The sequence below is a fragment of the Pezoporus occidentalis genome, unplaced genomic scaffold (genome assembly GCF_034315485.1).
Source record: "Pezoporus occidentalis ecotype Australia unplaced genomic scaffold, CSIRO_AGI_Poc_V1 ctg291, whole genome shotgun sequence".
Lineage (NCBI taxonomy): Eukaryota > Metazoa > Chordata > Aves > Psittaciformes > Psittacidae > Pezoporus > Pezoporus occidentalis.
The window spans coordinates 174152-197872 of NW_026914841.1; the positions used below are offsets into that span (position 1 = coordinate 174152).

General features: G+C 48.3%; 1 protein-coding gene across 3 annotated transcripts; it reads left to right on the forward strand.

Moving 5' to 3' along the window:
- Positions 1-93: 93 nt before the first annotated feature.
- Positions 94-19658, forward strand: STK11IP (serine/threonine kinase 11 interacting protein). 3 transcript variants are annotated; one of them, XM_062626352.1, is made up of 25 exons: positions 94-329; positions 491-637; positions 2038-2141; positions 2632-2706; positions 2995-3090; positions 4037-4144; positions 4353-4424; positions 5393-5522; positions 5707-5810; positions 6415-6504; positions 7551-7592; positions 8048-8215; positions 8495-8576; positions 8681-9043; positions 9219-9409; positions 10306-10416; positions 11172-11367; positions 12940-13434; positions 14945-15060; positions 15252-15349; positions 15536-15714; positions 15966-16050; positions 16514-16596; positions 18131-18357; positions 18672-19658. In XM_062626352.1, exons 3-25 carry the CDS (start codon positions 2121-2123, stop codon positions 18810-18812), a joined length of 3273 nt encoding a protein of 1090 aa, XP_062482336.1. In that variant the 5' UTR covers positions 94-329; positions 491-637; positions 2038-2120; the 3' UTR covers positions 18813-19658. The 3 variants fall into 3 exon arrangements, with proteins under 3 accessions (XP_062482336.1, XP_062482334.1, XP_062482335.1); XM_062626350.1 differs by lacking the exon at positions 2038-2141 and having other exon boundaries at positions 435-637; XM_062626351.1 differs by lacking the exons at positions 2038-2141; positions 4353-4424 and having other exon boundaries at positions 435-637.
- Positions 19659-23721: the final 4063 nt, after the last annotated feature.

Here is a 23721-nt window from a genome sequence, read left to right on the forward strand (position 1 = left end):
CAGCGCGGGGCGGCTGCGGGGCGGGGGCCGAGGGGCGCGGGCCCCGCCGGGCGGGAGGGGGACGCTGGGGCGGGCTCCATGGCAACCGGATGTAAGTGGCGGCGCTCTAGCTGCGGAGGCCACCTCGCTAGTGGGGCGGAAGAGCGCGTCTCGGTGGTAACGCGGAAGTGCGAGAGGCCGGTGGCGGTGCGGGTCGGGCTGGTCCGGTCCGGTCCGGGTTGTGCCGGTCCGAGGTCACCTCGGCTCCGCCGCCTCGGCCTCTCCCCCGCTGCAGATGGCGGAGACGGAGACGCTGGTGTGCGGCCTGGCGCGACTGCTGCAGGAAGCGGGTGAGTGGTGGCAGCCGCGGGTCGGGTCTGGCCGGGCCGGTGTGAAGGCCCCGATGCAGGGGCAGCAGCGCTCACGGCCCATGCCGTCCTTCCCTTTCCCTGCAGGGGACCTCGTCCTGGATGGGTCCAGCACGCTGACGCTCCTCACCCCCACTCTGCAGCACCTCACACAGGTCTTCGAGCAGCACCTGGGCTCCCGCAACCAGAACCGGGGCTTCGTGGCCCTGCCCTCGCACCCGGCCGAGACCACCGCCATTCTCCAGGCCCAGTTCCTCTTTGACGTCCTGCAGAAGACTCACTCCCTGAAGGTCTGTATCTGTCGTTGCCGCGGACGTGAGGGGCTGGGGCATTGCAGGGCCTAGCAGCAGAGGTGGCTGACACAACTTGTCTGCTTCAGAGTGGCCTTTGGTTCCCATTGACCCCACCTTCCGTGGGTCGGGTAGCTCTTGCAGGGCTATTGCATGGAATTGTAGTTCAATGTGTACCTGCTTCACCTAGGATCAGCCATGCAACTCAACTGATAGCTTTTCAGAGTTGAAAACAGGGACAGCAGGAGTTAATTACGTTTTGACCTTGGTAATGTGTTGACATTGTTGGGAAAATAATTGTTTCCTGAAATGCTTGAGCAATTCAGGCAGTATCTGGCAGCTGAGTGCTCCCTGAGTGATGATTGATCTGCGCGAGGCAGCAGAGCCAGGTTATTCTAGCAGAGCGGCTGCGTGTTGTATACACCCATAACTTCTGCCGTTTATTTCTGAGTTTTACATGCTCCTGCCTGGGCAGTAGTTCTGGTTGATCTGTTTTGCAGCATGGGACATTGCTAGTAACATGTCCTTGTTAATTTTAAGAAGTCTGTAATAAAGATAAAGGTACAGTGCTAGGGATTCTTCAGAGGGCTTTTTGAAAGGTGGTGTGTGTTATGAGGCTGTACTTGGCGCTAGGAGGGTAGCAGAGGTGAAATGGGCCTAAAAAGGGAAGGGGAATTAGCAGCTGTTCTTAGGTTACACAGCAGTGCTCAGGAGATGTTGTGGCTCAGTGCTACATCATGTGATGTCTTTAAAGGTGCTTTCCTGAGACAGATTGGAAAGATTACCTGAATATTGCTGGGAACGTTTTGTAGCGGTGTGCTGGGGGTAAAGACTGGAGGGGGCCCCGGAGCCTGTGGAGAAACACAGGTCTCCTGGCAGGAGGAGGTGAGAAGGCTGCTGCAGGCAGGAAGATGTTGTGGTGAGTGCTGGTGTTAACAAAAAATAGGCTCCTTCTGTAAAAGACTTGTAAAGAACGGGAAGTTGCCCATTGTGGTGTGGATTTGCTTGGGGAAGGTGGTAATTGTATCAGCCTGATCAGATTCTTAGGACAATGGAGTGACAAATGGCCGAGACAGGATATAGAGCAAGGATGGCATCTGAAAGAAACTTCACTAAACTGATCATTAGAGCTTCCCCTACAAATGGTCCTCTTCAACATGTTGCATTAGGGCTGTCAGGCAGTGGGCAGTGATTCATCCCCACCAGAGCTGTAACTGTGGAAGTGGCTGCAGTGATGGGGCCTTGGGATGTCTGTTCTGCATCTGATGAGTCACTTCTGTGTGAATGTGGATGTAGCTGGCAGAGATGGTCTCTCCATTTGTGCTCTGCTGTCTGCAGTGGAAGTGTTAACCACTACATTACTTGCTTTGTCTTAAATACTGTTTATGCACTCTCTATAGAAAGCATAAGAAGCTGAATTTAATAAGCTGCTTTGAACATAAACACAGCCTAGCTACCCTGTGGTGCAATTCTCCACTACATTATGCAAAGAGGAGGTTTGCAGGTACTTCAGTCTAATGCTAACAATGTCTTGCAGACCAGCTCTGTTTTCCATTGTATCTGCTTGTGATTTGCCTTATTTGGCCTGTTCTAGTGAAATGCATGTGCACACCTCCCACCAGTGTTCTAGTTTAGCTCAATTGCTCGATGAACATAGCTCAGGCAGTTAGAGTTGTCTTTACTTATTAGATTTATTAGCAGGGGCTGGTGAGGAATCCCTTTGGTTCTGAAAGTGGTGAAGCCTAATGGGTAGGGGAGAAGAAAAGGAGTTCTATGGTGGTCTTGTGCTACCTAACATGCTTTTCTCATTGAGCTCTTTTGTACTATGGGGCCGCAAGACAGTCCTGATACCAGCACCGGGAGCGAGCTTGTTAGTGAACACCTGAGCTGGAGGGGGGGTGCATCTGTTTAAGGTGCTGCAGTCAGTGCATCAGGAGGGGAGTATTGCAGTACAAATTGAGCTTGAGGTGAGACTTATTTTCTGATTTCTCTAGCTTGTTCATGTTCCGAACTGTATTTTGCAATCGGCTGTGAAGATCTTCCCTTTTAAGTCCCTCCGGCATCTGGAAGTAAGTACTGGAGGTAGAACTGGCTTTGAGTCTTACCGACTTAGTTTTGTTGTTGCAGAATGTCTCTACTCCTATAAGATGGGTTGGCTTTTCTGGCCTCCCTAGAAGGCTAAGTCTAAACTCTGACAACACTTGCTCAGGGTGAAGCTTGAGTATGAGCAAAAGCTGGAGTGCTAGGGAGGGAGGGCTCCGGCAGGGAAATGGAAGATCCCTTGCAGAGGTGGACTGCTGCTCTTACACTGTAATATTTTGATGTACGTTGTCCTTACTTTCTTATGACTGTTGCAGTTGAGGTCTGTCCCTCCGCACTGTCTCCGAGGACTGCGATTTGTCTATTCTCAGCTGGAATCTCTAACCTGTTGCAAATGTATCAGTACACTGGAGGTGAGTGTAGCTACACAAATTGTGAGGAAAATTGCAGCAGAAAGGCTGTCTTGATCCTACAGCCCTTCTCACAGGAGAGATGTAAGAGGCAGTGTTAACCATCTTATCCATCCACGTTGTACATGGCTTTTTCTCTCTTCCCTGTTGTGGGGTTCTACTCCTGACTCAAACAATGTTGAAATATTTCCTGACTGGATACATGTATGCACTGTAGTCTCCTTTTTATGTGCTTAAGGATTCCTAGCTCTGACCAATTTTTTTTATCAGCTAGGCCTGACCATTCTTTGTGTCTGGCTGTTTCTACATTCAGAGGCCAGCAGCTGATCAAGGCTTGTTTCATTGTACCAAAGCAGCATAAAATTAGAGCTGATTGTCAGAGAGAATGCTGTGCCCCAGTGTCTTGTATGTGCTGGTGCCCAGCAGGTTTCTGAGACATGGAGGCAAGCTCCAGGCATGGAGAACTGAGTAGTGTGGGCTGTGCTAGCTGTGAAACTTGGGCTTCTGTCTGTGGCACAGAAGCAGCTGCCTGCTGGGAAACAGGAGCTGCTGGTAGGGAGTGCTTTGAGAGCTTTTGTCTGCCAGAGCACAAGTTATTTGGTCAGGGTTTGTGTATCTTCTGCTTTTATGCAAGTCTGGAAAAGGTTTTGCTGGCATGAATTTTTGTGTGTAAGTGTTCAGAGCCTGTGAATTGTAATGTGTTAACTGTTGCCACTTGAATGTAGGAAGCAAAAGCATCTCCCCTTCTTTCTAAGTATCTAGCAGTGGAATTCCCACCACCTCCAAATACTTGAACTAGTGACATTAAAGTAATTGACACTCTAGGCAAGGCAGGGTCTGTAAAGCACAATATGTCAGCTGTGTTCCAGACTAGCTGTTTTCCTGTGTTCATCTGCTGTTACTGTAACGGCTAGTACTCATCAAGGAATGGCTCTTCCTTTCTTCCTAGGAAATCATTTCAGCATGTGGTGGTGATCTGAGCTGTGCTCTCCCATGGTTGGAATTGCAGACTGTGAACTTCAGCTATAACTCTATCACTGCCTTGGATGACTCACTGGTGAGTGGGGCATCCTTCCTGTGTGACTGAGGGGAAGAGAGGAGATAATCATAGCCAAGAAACCGGGCACTCCGTTACTGATACTGCTAGGTCTAGGTGGGAGGGAGTGGGAAGTGTTAATTTTGCTGGCCACTCCCATCAGGACAAGGTTTCCATGCTTCAGTGGAGACATCTGTAGGATCTGATCTAGTATCTTTTCATCCTCCAGCAATTGCTGAATGCTCTGAGAGTTTTGGATTTGAGTCACAACAAGGTCCAGGATTGTGAGCACTATTTAATGGTGAGTATCTTGGGCTGAGCAGCAGAGTTTCCTTGAATGGAGAGGACACTGCTAAAGAGCTGTACTCATTGACCATGTTTCTGCTAGGTGAAGTATAACAAAAGAAATTAAAGATGTGGACCAGCAGGCATGTGATTTAGAGCTAGTACTTGCAGCCTTGAAACTATGGCCCTGTGTGTTCAGCGTCTGTGCTATTGAGGCAGAGAAGGCAGTGTTCCTCACCTGTTGTAAGACAGAAGACTTAGTTGTATATATCACTTGGCACTCCAGCATGCCTGAGTGATAAATACAATACATACAGCATACACTGTACATACAGTCACCCATGCAGTGTGCACTCCACTGTGGCCAAGACTTCACTGTAATCTGTACAGCAGGTGCGAGTCATGCAGCTGGCATGGGGCTGTAGAGACTGCTGTTTGGTTTGTTCAGACTGCCTGTAGCATTTCCTTCTCGCTCTGAGAAATCTCCTGTCAGTTATTTTAGAAAGGTGGTAGTCCATCATGGTAGCATCTGTGTCTCTGGGGAATGGCAGTGAAATCCCCGCTCTTCTGGGCTAGATCTGCTTCTTTTAAGAGAAGCTCTGAAACAGCTTTTCATGGAGTTGGAGGGGCTCACAATGTATCATTCAGCAGCATCCTTGCACAGGTAAGAAAGGGCTTCTTTTGGTAATTTAGTCCTTTTGGTGAGGCGCAGGGGGTTCAGTCTCTTCCTTTACTCCATTGAAGTTGATGAGGAGGGAGAAAGCTGCTCCTAGCAAATTTTGTAAAGCAGCTGGAACCTGATGAGCACACCTAGACAAACCATTCCAAATGTGAACATCAGAATCTTGCTGCAGAAATAGTCACTTGTTGGGTGACTTTGGTGGGATGGAAGAAATGGAAGGGGTTAGTGCCCTGTCTTGAGTTCAGTGTCAAGCTTTGAACCAAGGTCCCAATTGATCCAGTGCTGCTCTTCTCTCTGAACAGACCCTTACAGAACTAGAGTACCTCAATCTGGCTTATAACTTCCTGTCCAGGGTGCCAAACCTTGGCATCTTCAGCAGATCCAAGCTGGTGACTCTGATCCTGCGCAACAATGAGCTTGACAGCATTAATGGTGAGCCCACAAAGGAGGAGCATTTCTGAATTTGAGACCTTTCTCTCTTCCTTCAGGAGGAACCAAACTTGAGAACTTGGGCACAGCTATTTTTACTAGAGTTCAATTCTGGGGAAAAGGGGTAGGTGGGAGGTTCTTGAGTTATATCTTCTAGCATGCTGATGGCCCCCTGCTTTGTTTGCAGGGGTTGAACAGCTGGTGAATCTGCAGCACCTGGATGTGGCCTATAACCTGCTGCTGGAACATGCCCAGCTGGCACCATTGTCCACCCTGCACTATGTAAAAAAAGTAAGCACAAAGCCTGATAGGTTGGTAGGTTATGGTCAGGGGGTGCAAGGTGGCGATTGTGTGGTAAGAATCAGTTCAACTCTTGAGCATTTAATTTAATGTGGGAAGCTTATGGGGGAGCCTTGAGAGACCCACTTCAGTCTTCATTTTGGGTGACCCCTGCTCAAGCTAAACTTTTTCCATATATTGATCCCTACCTTCTTGCTCCCCCTTTACAGTTTTACACTGTCAAGTTCAGTAAAGATCCTCCCCTAATCCTCTGTGGATTTTTTGTGTTAGGAGAAGTCTGAAGGAGGGTAACTGCTGTCAGTATAGTGCTTGTGAGGAAGACAGCCTGCAGAGGACTGGTCTCTCAACACTTCTCAGTCAGTACTGAAAAAGCTAATGATTCAGGGGCATGAGTAGGAAGTACTTTAATTTCCATCTGTGTTTGTTAAACAAATTTCAGGAAGCATTGTAAAAGCTTAGTCCTCCCCGGCTTGATCACTGTTCCGCTGCAAGAATATTTCCTGAGGCAAAGAGAAGGCCTGGAGCCTGCAGGCAGATTAGGTCGGGGTATAGAATATTGCTTCTCATGACAATTTCTCTTTTTCCCTCTATCTAGCTGTATTTAGAAGGAAACCCATTATGGTTCCATCAGAACCACCGATCTGCAACCCTTTTACATCTGTCCCCCCGGGCAGCCTCCTCCAATGTGAGTATTAGCCACATGCCTTCTGTCCCTGCTGTTGAACGTGTAGGGTGTTCTGACACTTGAGGGAAAATGAAGGGAAAGAATTTCATAAACATGAAAATTTATTCCAGTGGTGTAACAGTAGTGGTTGTTCTGTTTTGTTTTTTTTTGTTTGGAATGGGATTATTTGGTGTTTTTTATGTGGTATGCTGGCCAGGGCAGACAAAGTTGAACGCTGATCTCAGGTTTGCAAGACCTCAGATCTTAATACATCTTTTTACTTCATCAGTTTTGCTTGCTGATGGTCCCAGAACTGTACTCTGTTCCTGTCAGATAGTGACTATATAGCTGGACTTTGCAAAGAAGGGCACTCACTATCCTGGCCCACTTTACCTAATTACATACTCCTTTGGCAGCTGTGGCCATCTTTTTCTTTCTCCCCATCACTCTGCTTTCAGCTAGCTGTCATCACTGTTTACCTTGCACTCTGGTGCTTAGGTCAATTCTTGGTAATCTTATTTTAAGAAGCCAGCAAAGACAGTGTTCTGGCAGTTTAACAAAGTAAACTTGCTTGCTAAAGGTCAGAGGTGTTCCAGAGCTGATCTCCCTTCGTATTAGTGTCAAATGGCTGGACTCGTTGTCTTCAGTCTGCATCTTGGAACAAGATTTCACAAGCCTTTAAGTTACTTGGAAGCTAGGTAGACTCAGGCTAGAAGTAGGGAAAAAGCTTTGAGATGGAAGTGAGTACCACTCAAAACAATTTGTAAGTTGTTGTACAAAAATATATTTTATTGCTTCTGCAATCTTGGATATGTTTCTGTGGGTCGTAAAGTCTGTAAACATGAAACACAGTGGTCCCTTCTGACCTCATATGCTATTAGATCAAGTAGCTACAACTGAAAAAGTGATTGATAGGAGGGAACAGGATTGTTTCTGGTAGTCTTTGCAGTTTTGTGCCAGAGATCTCAATCCTAGGGTGGCCTGAAGGGGAATATGAGTCAGCAGATGTTGTCCTGAGTATGTGCCAGCCAAAAGGAATCTGACTGCAAGTGCATCTCTAATTACAGTTCCTCTTGGATGGGGAGCCACTCTCTTCCTCGGACCTACTGGTAAGTACAATTGCTGTAAACTGATCTTACTGTCTTTGGGAGTGGGAACTCTGACAGGTTTTTGCACTGTCATGTGTCCCATTAAATCTGTATGGGCTGCCTTGACTCTTTGATGTAGTCCATTTTGGCTCAGTCCATGCTGATTGCTTGTAATTGTTGGGACTGGCCGTGGTAACTGATTTTTCATATGTAGCCTTGCAGAACTTGGAGCCTTGCCTGTTTCCTCTTTAGGTACTATCTGGTACTTGACACTTGAATTACCTGTCAGCAAAACAAACAGTTATTAGTTTTCCATCTGCTGTTTTTAAGAAATGCTGAGATTGAGTTAAATTAGAATCCAGTCAATGGGGGAAGTTTGGGGTGAGGGGCAGGAATGCTGTCAGCCTGAGTTGTGGCTTGGTTATCGTGTCTTCCCTTTGCACTCAGCAGGAAGCATTCTCTTCTTTTGGCTTTAGCACCTTCCAAGACTTGTGCTAAGTGTGTCACAGTCCATCCACACTTCTACCTCAGAGAAGACCACGCTGGACCGCAGTGCTCTGGACAGTTCCTGTGCTGCAGACCTCAGTGACAGTCAGTCCCCAGCAGAGAATGTGGCAGTGAGGCTCCCTCGGAAGAAAAGCAAGGTCTGGGAGTGAGACAGTTTCTTAACCATGCAGTTGGCATGTTCGGTGAAGGGGCTGCCTTGATGTGGAAGCCCAGTGCAGTGAGCTGCGGTCTTGTTCTGACAGTAGTGCTGTGTGTTAGGAAGGGGCTGGGCTTAATGTCAATCTTGTTATACTGCGATAAATGTTTCATGGTGTACTTCTGCACTGTAACAGCTATGAACCCTTGGCAGAGCCCTTCATCAGATGACATTTTGGTTGTTCTGGAGCCTCCAACTATTCTTATCCCATTTGTTTCAGGGAAAAGTCAAAGTGCGCAGAGCAAGCATTTCAGAGCCCAGTGACACAGAACATGAGCCCCAGGCTTTATCTCTCTCTGCTGGTGAGGCTTGGCTTCTTCCTCAGTAACACAGCAATTGAGCTGCCCATAAAGGAGTGCTCTGCCATGGTGGCTGTTTTCATACTTCCCAAATTTTTTCTCTGAAGGCCTGGTTCTACAGCATCAGAAGGAGATGAAGCGTTTGGACAGCTTCAGAGCTCGCTTTGGTGTTGACTGGCTGCAATACAAGAGACACCTGGAGGACCATGACCAAGTACCTGTCATCTGCCGTAGTCACTCTGCAGATGAGATCACAGGCAGACCTCCTGCAATGGACTTGCAGAATGAGAGCTCTGACCCAGAGCAAGGAAAATCCCAAGTATCCCAGAAAGAATCTTCTCCCCTTTCGGGTGGCACTGAGAAGGAGGAAGAGCATAAAGAACAGCTAGATGAGCCTGTGGAAGGAGAACAGAGAGAAGAGGAGGCAGATGAGCTAATGCTTGGGGATGAAGAAGAGGATAAACCAGAAGGTAAACTGGTCCTTTCACTGCTATGTTTGAGGGCTTGGGTGATGACAGAATAAATGGATCAAATGTGACATCCCTGAAGCTTTATCATGATGTACAGTGGGAACTCTAAGGACTTGGGCCAAGCAGTCCTGAAGCCTGCTGTGTGTGCTAACCTGTACTGTGTCTTGTTTGACAGTGGACCTTTGCCAGCCAGTGCTGGTGAGCCAAATAGAAGGTGAAGGGGACCCAGAGCCAGAGTGGATCTTCCTGCGAGTCACAGCTAAGCATGTGATTGAGGTGGAACTGAAGGCTGCCAGAGTCCTCCACAAGCTGGAGCTGAAATGCCTGCAGAAGGTGGAGACCTCAGAGATAAGCTGGAAGAGGATGGTGAGTTCTGTCTGTGTGAGCCTTTGGCATTTTACTACCTGTGTGAGCCAGCATTATGGATTTGGGCTTCTGTCAGAGTACCCTGCAAGTCTTTTCCTGGCTTGTGCAAAGCCTGATTGATTGAGCTTCTCTTCTACCCAATGCATCTGTATTGCTTAAAGTACCTGTGATAATGCAGCATAGCCAGCATCAATTCTGTTCCAAAGGTGGATTAAAAAAGACAATCTCTGGACTTGTGCAGGATTGAGAGACTTATCAAGAGGAGTCTAAATGAAATGTAGACCTCTTTCCCATTTATTCGTCACTGGGATATAACCATAGTCTTGGAGGACTGTGGATTGCACTTTTTCTTAGACAGTACAGCACTAAGCCTAGTGTGATGTTTAGAAAGCTACTGGTAGCTCACTGGACAGTTTTCCATTTGCTCTAGGTGCATTCTTTAGCATCTATTTAGTTTTTGTGGTTCCGATGAAAGGAGAAATCTCTTCTTCCTTGTGGTAGGATTGTAACATTCAATGTGCGCATGGACATGTTCACATGCTGCCTCTTTTAATACTGTTTTCCTCAAAAGCTTCCAGTTCGTTTTTCTCTTCCTGCCTTTGTATGTCTTGAATGTTTGTGGCTTGATGATCTTCTGAAATACCTCTGTGAAAGGGGGCTTTGTTTGAAATGCTTTATTCTTAGCACTAGTAAACTTTATTATTTAACTTATTTATTTATTTATTGGTTTGTTTATGCCCATTTTACTGAGCTCCCAAATGCTATAAGCTGTGGTGGGCTACTCAGGGCTTACTAAATTAAGTGCATGTATGGTTATGTTTCAGCCAGTTCAAACAGATGTCTGTATACTGGAACTACAACCTCTTTCTAGAGCTGGTGTTTGCTGTCTCCTGCAGGACCTGGAGCGAGTTTTCCCTATCCTCACATTGCATTTCAGCTACATTCGCAAGGACCGGCAGAAGCGCAAGTATGTGGTGCTTGAGGACTGCCCAGAGCAATGCCTGCAGGTAGGGAAGGTAGAGGGGGAAGCCTGGGGAGGGCAGCAGTGTTACTAGAGGACACACTGAATTCTTCCAGCCAGCACAGGGCCCCTGTTCTGAGAATATGTGTGCATCCACTGCCCTGTGGCAGCCCATGTCTGGCTTGTTAGCTCAGGTTTTCTTCTGCTGCGTGTATGACCTGCAGAAGGCCCTGTGAGTATGGCCATTAGCCGTGGAGCTCCTGGAGCATAAATGATGCTCTTGGGGAGAAAAATTAGTAGTCAAGTTAGTGATCGTTGCTTGTTGTGCATGTGCATGTTTCCTGAGTGCTGAGTGATACACTAGCCTGTACTCAGCCCTCTGGACAGTGAGAGTTATGGCAGCTGTGGTCTGCACAGCTGCTTTAGGGACTCTGGTCTCAAACCCAACTATTTTTCTCAAGCTACTGTTGTTTAAGTACATTTAAACAAGTTGTTAGAAGGCACAAATAGATAGGACCTTTGAGACCAGAGTTCCAGGGAGAGCCCATCACTATGTAGCTACAAGGCACAGACCTGCAAAAACAGTTTATCTGGTCTTCTGCAGTGAAGCTCTGTACCCTTGGCAAGTCTTGCACAGACTGGCCGTTGTACTCTGTTAGCTGGGAAATTGCCCTGTGCCCTCTGCACTCTAAAATGCTGTAATGAGGCATGTGAGGAGACTTGCTGATGTCAAAGGCTTGCTTTCATTAGGATAGTTATAGCTGCCTGCTAGCACTCTTTTCACTGTGCATTTACTTTTAGTGTGTCCTTGAAGTGTTGTCCCCAGCTGTTGAGGAGAACCAGCGAAATCAGGACCAGGAGAAGGGCTCCACAAAGCTCCAGTGCCTAAAATGCAAGCAGGAGTTTTTGCAGTCCCTGGTTTCCTGGCATCAAGGTTCCTGTCCTTCAGATGTTGAAGATGCTAAAATCCTGGAGACCCTACTTGCCTCACATCAAGGTAGGATGTAGTGCCCAGAAAAAGAATGCTTGCTGATGTCCAGGCAGACTGCGAGGATGGCAGCTGTGGTGTAGAGCACAAAATGTATAGGACAGGGTGATAACTTGGCTGTACTGGAATTAAAACCTATTATACTCTCACCTGGCCCACTTGAACAGGGAAGAGCCTCCCTTGTTCACTTGCAGGAAGAAGCCACTGTTTTAAGGTTAAGCAAACAGCACATCTGTTGTGCATGTCCTGCAGTCTGGGAGAATATAGGGGTACTGGAAAGTGCAAGGAGGTCCACAGAAACCCGAAGTCTGGGAGAAGCTTTAAACATTGTTGTCTCTTGTCCTGTTGAAACTGTGGCCAGTTCTGCCAAAGAGACTAACTTGTTCTAAAGGGCTTTTGCTAACAGAGCCTTCTAGGGAAATCAGTTCCAGTATTTCAAGTAAAACTTTAGCTGTTGGACATCAGAAAACCAACTGGAACCCTAACCTAAGTCTCCCTGGCTGTAATCTTAAGCCCACTCTTGCTTTCTTTATAGGGAATGATTTACCCCTCTTTTTTCTTTTTTCTTTTTTTTTTGGTGGTGGGTTTTGTTTGTTTTTTTCTGTACTTGGGGGCCATTGTTCTCCCCCCATGACTAGTCCTGTCTTCTGTCCTCCAGACTAAATAAATTCAAATCCCTAGATTATGTGCTTGTCAGTCAATATCTCATACAATCCAGTTTTTATTGCTGGTCTCCTTTGTACTCTTTCCCATTTTTCTCTGGGTGTCTGAAACTAAATTTGGTTATTCTAGCTGAGACGTGGTTAGTGCTGAATGGACACCATCTGATTGCTGAATTTTTCAAAGTTCAGTTTATATTTGGAGTGGAGAGCGCCCAGTCTTAGGTCAGAAGATGCTGCTAGTTCGACAAAGTATCCTGGGATTAAAGGACTGCAGTTAGAGCAGAAGTGTCATCCTTGCTGCAGTATTTTCCTCCACCTTGGGACACTTTCTCCCCCTGCACCAGGGTAATGGGAGTCCCAAAATCCAGCTGGGAGTCTGCTGTGATGTAGTTAAAGGGAGCATTGGGAATTGGGGTCAGGAAAATGAAAAGATCTGGAGAAGGGACATGACAAGCTTGTGGTTTGGTTGGCTGAAAGATAAACTAAGCTGGTGTAAGGTGGCTGAGGAAGGCTGGTCATGAACTTGGGCTTCAAGGAATATGTGAGCACTTGTGCACATGAAGTGGAGGAAAGTCATGAGCCAAAGCCCTGATGTAGTTTTGATTGCAAGTACAGCATGCACCGGTTACCCTAAAACTGACCAAAGCTGTTTCAGGTGAATATTGGTACTGAGCCAGAATCCCTCATTGGTTTGTGAGGGAATGTGTGTAGGATATGATTCTGAACAGAGTTGCTCAACCAGCTGCTCAAGCTGGACTGTAACTATTGTCTGCTTTGAAAGGGATGGTTTCTGGTTGGCAGATTAAATATATATATATATATATATATTTATAAATAAATATATATATATATATATAAAAGTAAAATCTTGTTGGGATAGTTGTTCTGGTTTTAGTTTGTCCCTGACAACCTCCTACAGATGCTGCAGCAGCTGGTGCATCCATAGTCTGTCCCAGTTGTTCCAGTGACCACGTGGTCATCCTGCCTTCAGAGGTATGCTCCAGCACACCTTTGCCACCTGGTCCCAATAGCATGAGTGAGGACCTGTCAGACTCCATCCTGGAGGGAGGCAGCCAGCAGGACAGCCCAGAGGAAGCACCTGCCCTGGCCAGTGAGAGTGGGAAGTTCTACATCGGCGGGGAGGACAGCTTAGAGACTGACACCAACAACAGCACCAGGACCCCGGAGCTGAGCAGCGAGCACGACAGCACTGTCCATTCCAGCTCCCGCAGTTCAGATGGTCGCTGCGGGAAGAAGGAGCTGGGCATGAAGAGCCAGTACTTGTCCTTCAGCCACACAGACACCAATGGGAGCAGCTTGATGGGGAGCTACCGTTACGGTGTTTCTCGTGGGCCTACTCCTTCCCATCTCTCTTTGAACTCTGAGTGTGAGGAAACATGGAATCTGAGTCCCTGTGAGTATGTAACTGTGCTGGGTTTAGGGGTGTGCACAGTTTGGTGTTGGGCTTTATCACTGGTGCTTGCAGGGTGCACTGCCTCCCGTTTAATGGGAAAGGGGGAAGGGGGGGGAGGTGTCATCAAGCATGAGCAGCACTGACCATGGGTCTTGTGAGCAGAGTTTTTTATTCCCAATTCTGTTCTTTCTTCATGCCTGAAGGTAGGGAAAACTGAGTCAGCTCCACATCCCTAAGTATTGCTCAGACTCTGAGTAATAAGGTCTTGTTCCAGGAGCTGCACTGCTCACTTACAAATACACTGGCTTCCTGTGGCACCAGTGAGCTGCCAACTGGAGCATTACCTTTGGAGAATAATATGCAGAATTCCTCTGCATTTATTCTCTGGCCTAAGTACATTGTGAGGCTGGTGTTTTTATAGGAAGAGATAGTTAGTGGATCTATGGTTACTTGTGCTTTCCTCAGTGGGTTTTGTGAGCTTCAGATGGTAAAGCCTTTCCAAAGCAGAGATTGTGTGGTGGCTGTGTGAGGACTATTGCGCAAGACAGCAGTTAGTAGGAGGTTCGCAAATCCATTTTGGGAAGGACCTTGGATTTCTGATATATCAGACTGCCTTTGCTTGGGCATCAACTTCTGCTTTATAGAATAACTTAAATTGGAAAGGAGCTATGGAGGTTATCTGGTCCAGCTCACCAAGTGACTCTACTGCAACTGCAGTCTAATCCTGATTTGCAAAACCATCAGCTTCTTGATCTGTAGAGATCTCCCCCAGCCTTTCAAGACTGCCGTGCCTCTGAAGAGGAGTTGGTGTAGGATCAGTGTTTAGGTCTGCCAGGTTCAGTCTCATACACTTGAAGTGTGAGAAATAAAGCAATCTCTTGTTTCAGGACAAATTACAAGATTCCAATTAAAAACTGAGCCCATGTAAAGATTCCTGCTAAGGAGAAGTTGATGAGTGTAGTTGGTGGGGAGCAGGCTCCACTGGGAAGTACGTGCTCTCAGGCAGGACTGTGGCTATTGTATAAATTATTTGATCATACAATTGCATGACAAACCTAATTGTGTTCTTAATCAGTTTTATTGCTCTCTTCCTTAGTCCCCTTCATCTTTACCCCAGTCAAAGTCAGGGTTCAAAAAGCTGACCTGAGCTGACGCCAGCTGAACTTAGAAATGTCTTTTTGGCTTTGTGATTAAGAACTGTCTGCCTGCCAAATCTGACAGCAGAGCGATGTCCTCCTGTGACTGAAGAGTTGAGCAAAGGTTGAACAGGGGTTAGAACAAAGCTTTGTATATCTGTAAAAGCAGGTTTTGGAGTGATAGGGTCCCCTCATGTCCCCACATTTAGATCTGGTGCCTGGAAATCCCTGGATTTGGGCCTCTTTATAGAGGAGAGACTTAATGGAAATAGGCGTGCAGAGGGGGTGACACTGCTGTCCTGGTGCCAGGCTGCGTGCCGGGGCAGCACCTGGTCAGTGGGTGGAGTGTCAGTCCTTCCCTTTGCCCTCCTCAGCTGTAAATGGCATCCTGAACATGAGGGACTTCCGTTCAGTGGATCATCGCCTGAAGCTGTACTTGGATATGGAAGTTTTTGAGGAGAACTCCGAGGAGTTCCAGTGCTTCCTTAAGGTGAGCTCCTGGAGCACCACTCTTACAGCTCCTTGGCTGTCCTTTGTGCCACCCTGCAAGTTCTGCATTGGGGTGGCATCGCAGAGACTGTGGGGTGTGAAGAGAGATTAAGTATGTTTGAGTCAGTCCTTTCCAAGGGTGGGCTGGCAAGGGGCAGGCCAGTGCTGTGACTCACCCTCTCTGTACTCTAGGTGGTCATGGTGAAGTTTGGCCGACAAGAAGAGTTCCTCTCAATCCTGGTTGCCTCTGATATCAAGATTTATGTGCTGGAAGTCACTGGGGCTATCAGGTGAGGCAAATGGTGGCAAGTGAACCCTGCAGCAAGGCTGTGAGTGTTGGGTAGTGCCAGCCTGTGCTAGCCTTACCCTAGAGGTGTGGGGACATGCAAAGGTTATTCTGGCAAACCTGCTGCAATATGATGTGGGAGAGGAGATAGGATAGCCTGCTGCAGCTGAGGACTGTGCTCTGTGATTAGGGGACAACCTGCAGACTGGCTGAAGAAGAATGATTCTCACTACCTGTCTGATATTTCCCATCTGGAAGTGGGACTCTGCCACCAGAGCTTGCGAATGGAGTTTGAGAACCCCAAAGCCTCCTACAATCTGCTGATACGGAGCCAAAGCTGCTGTGACCAGTTCCTGCAAACCCTAACATGTAAGAGCAAAGCTATAGCGGGGGCACAGAGTGGGAAGAGGATTTGGAAGATTGGCTCATGGGAGAGCTGCCAGGAGCGCTGTAGTTTGTGTTGGAAATTTACTTCTTGCCAGCTCAGAAAAATGTTTGGGGAGAACCCCACTGGCATCATAACTTCCAGTGCCTCTCTGTAAACTAGAGAACCATCCTGAGCTATTATGTACTGCCCTTGGGCTTGCAATAAAAGATATCTACCTTCTCCCCCTCTTTAGATCTCCTGCAAGAGATGCCTGCTAAACGCAGGAGTAAGGTGAAGGAAATCGCCACTGTGGAAATGAATCCACATCATTGGCTATGGTAAGAACAGCCTTTGAGAGGTTGTGGTTTTGGACACAAGAGAACGTCTGCTTGTCCAGCAGTGCCTGGGAAGCATAGTACTCAAAACAGGGCAGCACAGGAGGAGGCACCAAGCCTACAGCACAGTTTTAAGGCAGCTGGCTCAGGTGCCTGCTGCTTAGGGGGTGAGCAAGCAGGGTGTCATGGACTGAGCCAAGCAGGGCAACTTCAGCTCTCCTGGAGGAGCCTGAGCATAATATAATGGAGGGAGGGAAAGGGGGAAACTCTTCTTTCTTGCCTTGCAAGAAGCATTTGGTTCCTATCTGTCAACGTGGTAGGAAGAATAGAAGAAAGGAGTTGTACAACATCTGGAAGAGACGGGTCCCTCTCTTCCCTAATGGGACAAGGAACAGTAGCTGGCTCACAGTAAGCCTAGACTGGAAACAGTGCTCCCTTGATTGGCCCACTGTTGTATTTCCTCCAGGCCTCTGCTGGACTCCAAGACCACAAATTCTGCAGCTGCAAATGACACTTGTTTCTTCTACCTACTGGCCTACCTGATACAAGGTACAGGAGATCTCAGTGTTCAGGTGTCCCCCACCTTGTGCTGTCTGCTTACATGCTTGCTTTTTTAGTGTACATTCTGTTGGAAAAGAGCTGGGACATTGGTCCAGCAGTGAGATGGGGCAGGGGCATGGGTGAAGGCTCTTTTTAGTGTTGTGATATGTTAGGATAGCAGCATGCTTCTTCCTGCATGTCTGTTGAGTCTCCCGGCCCTTTTCTGCATGGAAGTCCTGGCTCTAGGGAGCAGCTGGTCTTGCACACCAGGTTTGGTGACAACTCAGAACAGCTTCTAAGAAGCTCGAGATTATCTAAGGGCTGGATCATTGCCCTCATCTGAGGGAAAGCTTGAAGAGTCATACACACAGCTGGCTTGTGTTGGGAGCTGAAAGGCTTCTCTGTTTGGAAAAACAGAAGCAGGTGTCCAGAACCCAAGGAAGTAGGACAGCAGCAGCCTGCTGGAGCCCATCAAGTTCTGTTCCAGGGCTTGCTGAGGACCAGATGTGTTAAACCTGGGATTTGAGTATTCAGTGAAGAATTCCAGTGTCCTCTTAGCCTGGGAGACTGAAAAAAATCAACCTAGCTGTTAATCACATTCTGACCAGTTTGTTACCACTTTTGCACCCTTGTTTGCCATTGGCTATTGGGGAGGTACCGGAGAATGAGAACCAGAAGGAATCTGTGGGAAGTATGCTTATTTCTCTCCTGAAGCTGAACAAAGAGCCTTTGGAAGAGCTTAGTGTGTTTTTCTTCCTCTATAGTTTTCTTCTTTTTTTGAGTATGGTGCCCAAAACCGCATGCAGTTCCAGCTGATGCCTCATTGCCAAGTAGACAGAACTAGTTAAACATCCCATTTCTGATATTCCTACTAATTCCCCAGAGTGAGATGTGATGAGAAAAGCAACATGTTGCTATAGCGGGTTGTGATCCCCTGTGACCTCAGCCAGTTCTGCTAGTAGCTCCCTGTTTGTGTGCATCTGACTTATTCCCTAGTTCTAGTGCCTTCATTTGCATCCACTGAAATCAACTGGATGTTTATACTCCCGACAAAACTGCATTGCTTCCTGTCATGACACATCCCAACTTCGTATTAAACTTTATGTGTGTGCTCTCTGTTCCAGCCATCACGTATCTGCAGCCAGACAAATTCAGGACAAAAAAAGGCAGCCTTTTAGCTGCCCAGAACTGCTGGCTTTTAAGGAGTAATAAAGTATCGTTTAAGAGGTCAAAAGACTCAAATGTCTTTTCCTGCCTTACATGAGGACACAGGCTGGACAAGTCTTGCTGGGTGATGGTCTTTCACATACATGCTCCTGCAATGAGCTTGGATAAGCCCAAGCAGCTACTTGGATAAGCTGGTCAAAGCCAGCCGCATTTAGCTACCCTTCTCCCCCTCTTCAGTCAGGAAGCTGGATAAGGCTGTTCACCCAGTTACTGTTGCTGAAAAGGATTTCCCTAGGGGAGGATTGGAAAGCAAAGCTGGTTTTGTGGTGACTCAGGCTCTCAGCAAAGTATCTCCTATTCCCTTGTAACCTTTTAGGGGCATCTGCTTTCCCTGTGACTCTGCTGAGCACCCGAAGCATGCTGTTTCTGCTGGAGGAGAATCACCAGTGGCAGGTGCAGCCCTGCTTGGATGAAGACCACAGGGCAGAAACATCTCCTAGGAGCAACATTCACTTGAAGGAGAAGCAGCCTATCAGCAGTATTAGCAATGTCATAACCTATCGTCTCTGTCCTTGTGACATCAAGCTGATGCTTTACGATGAGGTAACTGGGAGTGGATCATGGGGCACACAAGATGCTGGGGGCTGGATTGTGCTCCAGTCCTGTTCCTGCCAGAAGTAACTTGAGGCTGTTATCTTCCATCCTAACCTAGGGCCGTGCACCACAGAGGCAGGGGAGCACAGCAAACTCCTGTGTACAGAAGTCATGCAGGGACATTTCCATAGCTGGTGGCAGAGATGGAGAATGTCACTTTGGAAGGAGCTCGCAGCTGTACTGGGGAATAGCAGCTCAGGGCTGATGAGCGCCTTTCAGGCTAGGCCTTGCTCATTCTCCTCACTCTCTTTCATCTCTCCCAGGTTCTGAAGGTGGAGAGCACTTGGCACATCCGCACAGAGTGCCCTGAGCTGCTGGCAGACCTGGTGGAGTGGATCCGCAGGCCCTGGGAGGAGATGTTCTCGATAGAGCTACGGAAGGCTGTGTATGAGGGACTGGAGTGAGCTTGCTTGCTCAAGGCAGGCAAGACTTGGGAGTCCAGAGTGCTGCTGTGCTGGCAATGGTGCACAAGTGTCTCTCATCTGACTTTGCTGTCCTGTGGCCTCTGCTTTCTACTTTACTTTTGCCCCTGGCCCTTTCTGGTGAGGAGAAGGGGAGCACATGATGGTCCAGACTGCACAGTCACTCACTCGCACTGGGCTGGCCATGGAAGGAAGAGGTGCAGGGTGTTTTCTATAACTGCGTAAGCTACACAGAGTTTTAACTTGGCAGTGTCTGCTAGTCTCCTTCAGGGTCATATGGTGTGTCACTGAAGGAAGAGGGGAGCAAGGCCAGAGCATGTTCAGTGGACATGCAGTGGTATTTGGCAAAGAGTAGGCCAGAGGCAGTTGGGGCCTGTGGCCTTTTTAGCAGATTTATTTGCTGCCTTCCTAGCTGTCTTGGAACAGCTGCCATTATCTGCTGCTGTGTTTTTGGGTTTTTTTTCCTCCTGCCCACCCTTACCCCCCTTGTCCACTGCTTCCCTAAAACTGCTGGCTTCAAACAGGATCCTTGATTGCACAAGGGCATGAGCCATGTTGTCCTAATAATCCCACAGAGAGTCCTTACCTGCCTACCTGCCAGGGCACAGCTGCATCTGCTACTGTAGTTTTTCACTGTCACTGGGGAGGAGGGAGCTATGAGGCTGTTAGCACAGAAATGTGTTGCTCGTTGCTTAGGGGTCATGATCCTGGGTGGGCACTGGCAGGTAAAAGTGAGGCTTAGGCTTTTCTGAGCAGTCCAAAAGCAGGAGTCTATTTTAACATGAGTTTTACTATTTTCTATCTTAATAAAAGCTTATATTTATTGAATTGTCACATTTTCTTTGTTTCATCCTCTTGCACTGCTGTAATGTCTTTGTAAGGTCTTGCTGCTTTGCAGCAGCCTCAAGGGTTCCCCAGCATCTTGCAGGGTTCCCTCCTGTTCCAGGTGAGTGCTGATGGGCTGCTAGACTAATCTCTTCTACCTGCCTGGCTCTCAAACAAGCAGCAAACCAAGGCACAAAGCCCAAACAGAATTAGGCTGACAGCAGGTGCTGGTTGTGCTCTCCTGTGACAGCTGGCCTCAGGTAAGCATCTGGTGGGCTTCCAGCTGCAGCAAGTTGTTTGCTGGCCCTCAGAGGCATGCTTCTCACAGGAGCTGTTGTGGCTATGGAAGTGGGAGTACCTGCCCCATGGTTCTTCCCTGTACCAGGCTTTGGCTTGTCTCAACCTCTCCTGCAGAGAGTTAAGTGCAGCTCAGAAAATGCTGCCTTGCCTGGGCTTGCTGTGCCACAGGCTCTTCTGCACCCTCCCCAGTGAGAAATACTGGAGATACTGTCTGGGGGGGAGTTGATACAGTTGAAGCTGTCTGTGGGGGTGAATGTGCATTAAGGTGCTGCCAGGTGGGATATGATACACCAAGCAGGGACCTTTTCTGGTGGCGACTTCTGTTGAGGATGTTGAATCCACAGTTTCAGGGCAAGTTTTCTGACCACTGAATTCTTAGTGACAAAACCTATTTTATGCTGAAGTGAACTTGATTTCTTTAAAGACTTATTCATCATCAGTGACCTCATGCCTGTTTTCTTTGGATTCTGCAGCTCTTTGCAACAGTCTCTACAATATCCAGACTTTCTACCTACCCAAAGCTGGTGTTTGTGGCTTCAGTTTCTGTCATCTAGAAAACAGCAATGAGTGGTTCCCGCAGCATCCTGCTGCTCCAGTCTCTGCTGGACAGATGAGATAAAGTTTCCCTCCCTGCTCAAACCCAGCTATGCCATCCTCATAGCCTTACAAGAGTGAAAAGTTCAGTTTCCATAGTTTGCAATGGTCTGAAGTACACACTGTTGGATGCTTTCTTGGAATTGCTGTACTATTAGACTTTCTCCTGTCATTTCCAGAAGCAGTTGAGTTGCTGAAGGCCTGCACTGGCTGATATTTTTATCTAACCTTCTATAGACTTGATTGACAAGAACTGTACTGTCTCGAGGCAGATGTCATAATGCATTCCACTTTCTCCCCTCTTCCTAAATGGGCATATGGCTGCTGCTCTCCATTCCTTTGGAGCGATCTCAGATCACAAGTGGGAGTGAGCTCAGTGGATGCATGGCCGGCACCTAGCATTTCGGCCAGGGAAAGGAGCTTGAGAGAGCTGAGCCTGTAAAGACCAGTAAGGTTTTTTGTCTTCATCTTGCCATTTAAGGAGCTTGTGTAAGTTCAGTCTTCAGCTGTAGCTGCATTTTTCACAAAGGCAAGAGTCAAAATTGGAGTTATTGGACCAGCTTGTTGATACCTCTTCTGAGAAAGCCCATCCCAGGACCTTACTTTTCCCATCTTAGCAGAGCTGCACTTTTGTTCTGCCACACCAGTGCCTGGTTGTGTGTTCAGGAGCCTAACAAAAGTGTGGACTGCCAGAACCAAAGCTTTAAGCTGTGTGCCTGTCCATAGCTCTTCACTGGTTTTACTGCAGAAGGGATTACTCATTTGCTTTTGCTCGTTGCCATGTCTCTGCAGGTCTGTGCTCTCAGCTCACTCTTGGTCCCGTTAACAGCTCCCTGCTTTTCTGCATTCCTCTAGCTACTTCCCTCCTGACAAGAAAGCTCACACAGTGCTGCCACAACCCCTCTCCTGCCTCTTCATGAAACACTTGTTTGTTTTTCCTTAGGGTTTTTTTTCTGACTGTGACCAGTTTAACCCCTTTGTGGTTGCTCTGATCATGGACACTGCTGTGGGGCTTCTTGTAGTAGATGACCTGTACCTGGCTTCATTGCATCAGCTGGGTGTGTTCAAGGGCTTCTCGAACAGACTCCAGGCAGCCCCAACCCATGGCTGCGCAAGAACAGGGGTTTGTAGAAAGCTGTGACATCTGTTGAACTGGCTGCAAATGTATTTTGCTTGTCACAGTTTATATATGCAGTCCTCCAGCTCTGCTCTTAAGACACTCCGGATTTTCCTCCTTCTCATTTTCTGGCTGCACTTGGCTCCAGAGCTTTACTGCTGTTTCAGAGCAAGGCTGGTCTGAATGTCAGAGTTTCCCTGCCTGCATCTGCCTGGAGCAGGCTCCTGTTGAAGTGTGTGTAGCTGGAGGGATGCCGAAGCCTGGGGTGATCACAGGGCTATGGAGACAGGCCACAGGCTTAAGCCCAGCCATGGAAGTTACCACCACTTTTTGACAGGCACATTCTAGCCTTGCCTTACTTTGCTGTTGAACTCATCAATGAAAATGATGCCTCAGTCATGGGTCTGGCTTTTTCAGTGCTGCCTCCTCTCTTCCCCTGACCTCTAAAGCAGTACTGCCTTGAGCATACACAGCTTGTGGGTTAGCTGTCTGCCCCCTTGCGCTATATCTAACAAACAAAGCCTTGTTTCTAATCAAACTGTGTGACTGGAGGGACTGGTCATTTACTGTAGCAGAATACCCCTGCTGGCCTCAAGTCCCCTGGAGATGAGAAATAACAGCAAAGGGCACATGTTTCCTGCAGCTCATGGACCTGTCTGGCCAGCTTCCTCCCTCCTGCTGGTGCCAATGCTCCTTATCCAGCTTACAGAGCAACGGCCCAGGGCCGTGCAAGCCCCGTCCCTGGGGGGCTGCCCTCCAGTTTGGCTGGCAGGGGCAGAACAGCCAGTGCAGACTGGCTCAAGCGCCTCACTAGGTACTGGAATGCTGGCAGGTCAGCACCCGGGCACTGGGAAGTAGACCCACCTGCGCAGGAGGGTGCCAGGTACCCCTCATTGTGCTGCATAACCAGGCAAGGGGGAAGAGGGGAGTAGTGAAAGGGACTTTTTTGGAAGCCATCTCAGCCTGTGGTATAGGAGATGGTCACTGCCCTTTGTGCTCCTAGCATGGAACATGTGTCTACCTACTATTGAGAGGTTATTAAGCTAGTTATGGAGCTTTGTATCAGGACAAACAGTCCCTAATAGAGCTGTCTGCTCCCTGTCCCAGATGAGTTGTTCAATCTCGAACGACCATGTTTGCTGCTGAGAAAGTGTGCTGCCCACAGCGCTGCCTGCCTGTGGCCCTGCTTGGGGAGGGTGGAGATGGCTTTCTCGCCCCTTTTCTATGCCAACCCACAGCAAACATGCTTGGGGTGCCTGGCTCTGCCATCTGCCACTGTCCCTGGAAACAGAGGTAGTCACAGCCAGGCCCAGCCCATCCTGCCCAATTGATCAGGGCAGGAACTGAGGTGGCTATCAACAGCCAGACTGGGTCCCGCGCCCTCCCTGTCATGCTGTGTCTGGCAGCTGAGGCAGCATCCAGTGGTGGAGTCTCAAAAGGTGTCTCCATCGCAGCACTGTGGCTGAGCAATGAGGAAAGACTGTTTGCAGGGGCTCCTGCAATGTCAAGCCTGAGCTGTAGCACTTGCCCCAGAAGTGGATGTTCTCTTTATCCCTGCACTTATGCTCCCCCTCAGCCACTGTCTCCTTGTTTACTGGCTCCCCTCACTCTTGCCAGGCTGTGCAGCCACCCTGTCATTCACACATTTGCTTCACTCTGGGCTTTGCCTCACAGACCTTATGGCTTGGGGCTGATCCCGGTTTTTGTGGTTGGTGATGATCCTGTTTTCTCTGCAACGCTGGTCTCTGAGCTGGACCCCACAAGGCTGCTGCTCCTGCACACTCTGCCTGCCAGGATGGGCCCACACTGTCAGTGACAGCTGATGTGGGAAGGGGTGAGGGTGGGCAACACCCTTCACCCACCGCCTTTCTTTCCTGGATGCTGTGGCTTTGCCCTCTGCCACAGGCTAGAAGATTAATGCCTCTGCAGGTGCTTGGGTGTTCCAAGCTCAAGATGAGGATAGAGCCCGGGAACATACAGGGCACCACTGCAGGGGAAATGGGAGGACTCTGACATGAATGGCTGGATGCTGGCAAGGACAGTAATGCCTGTTGA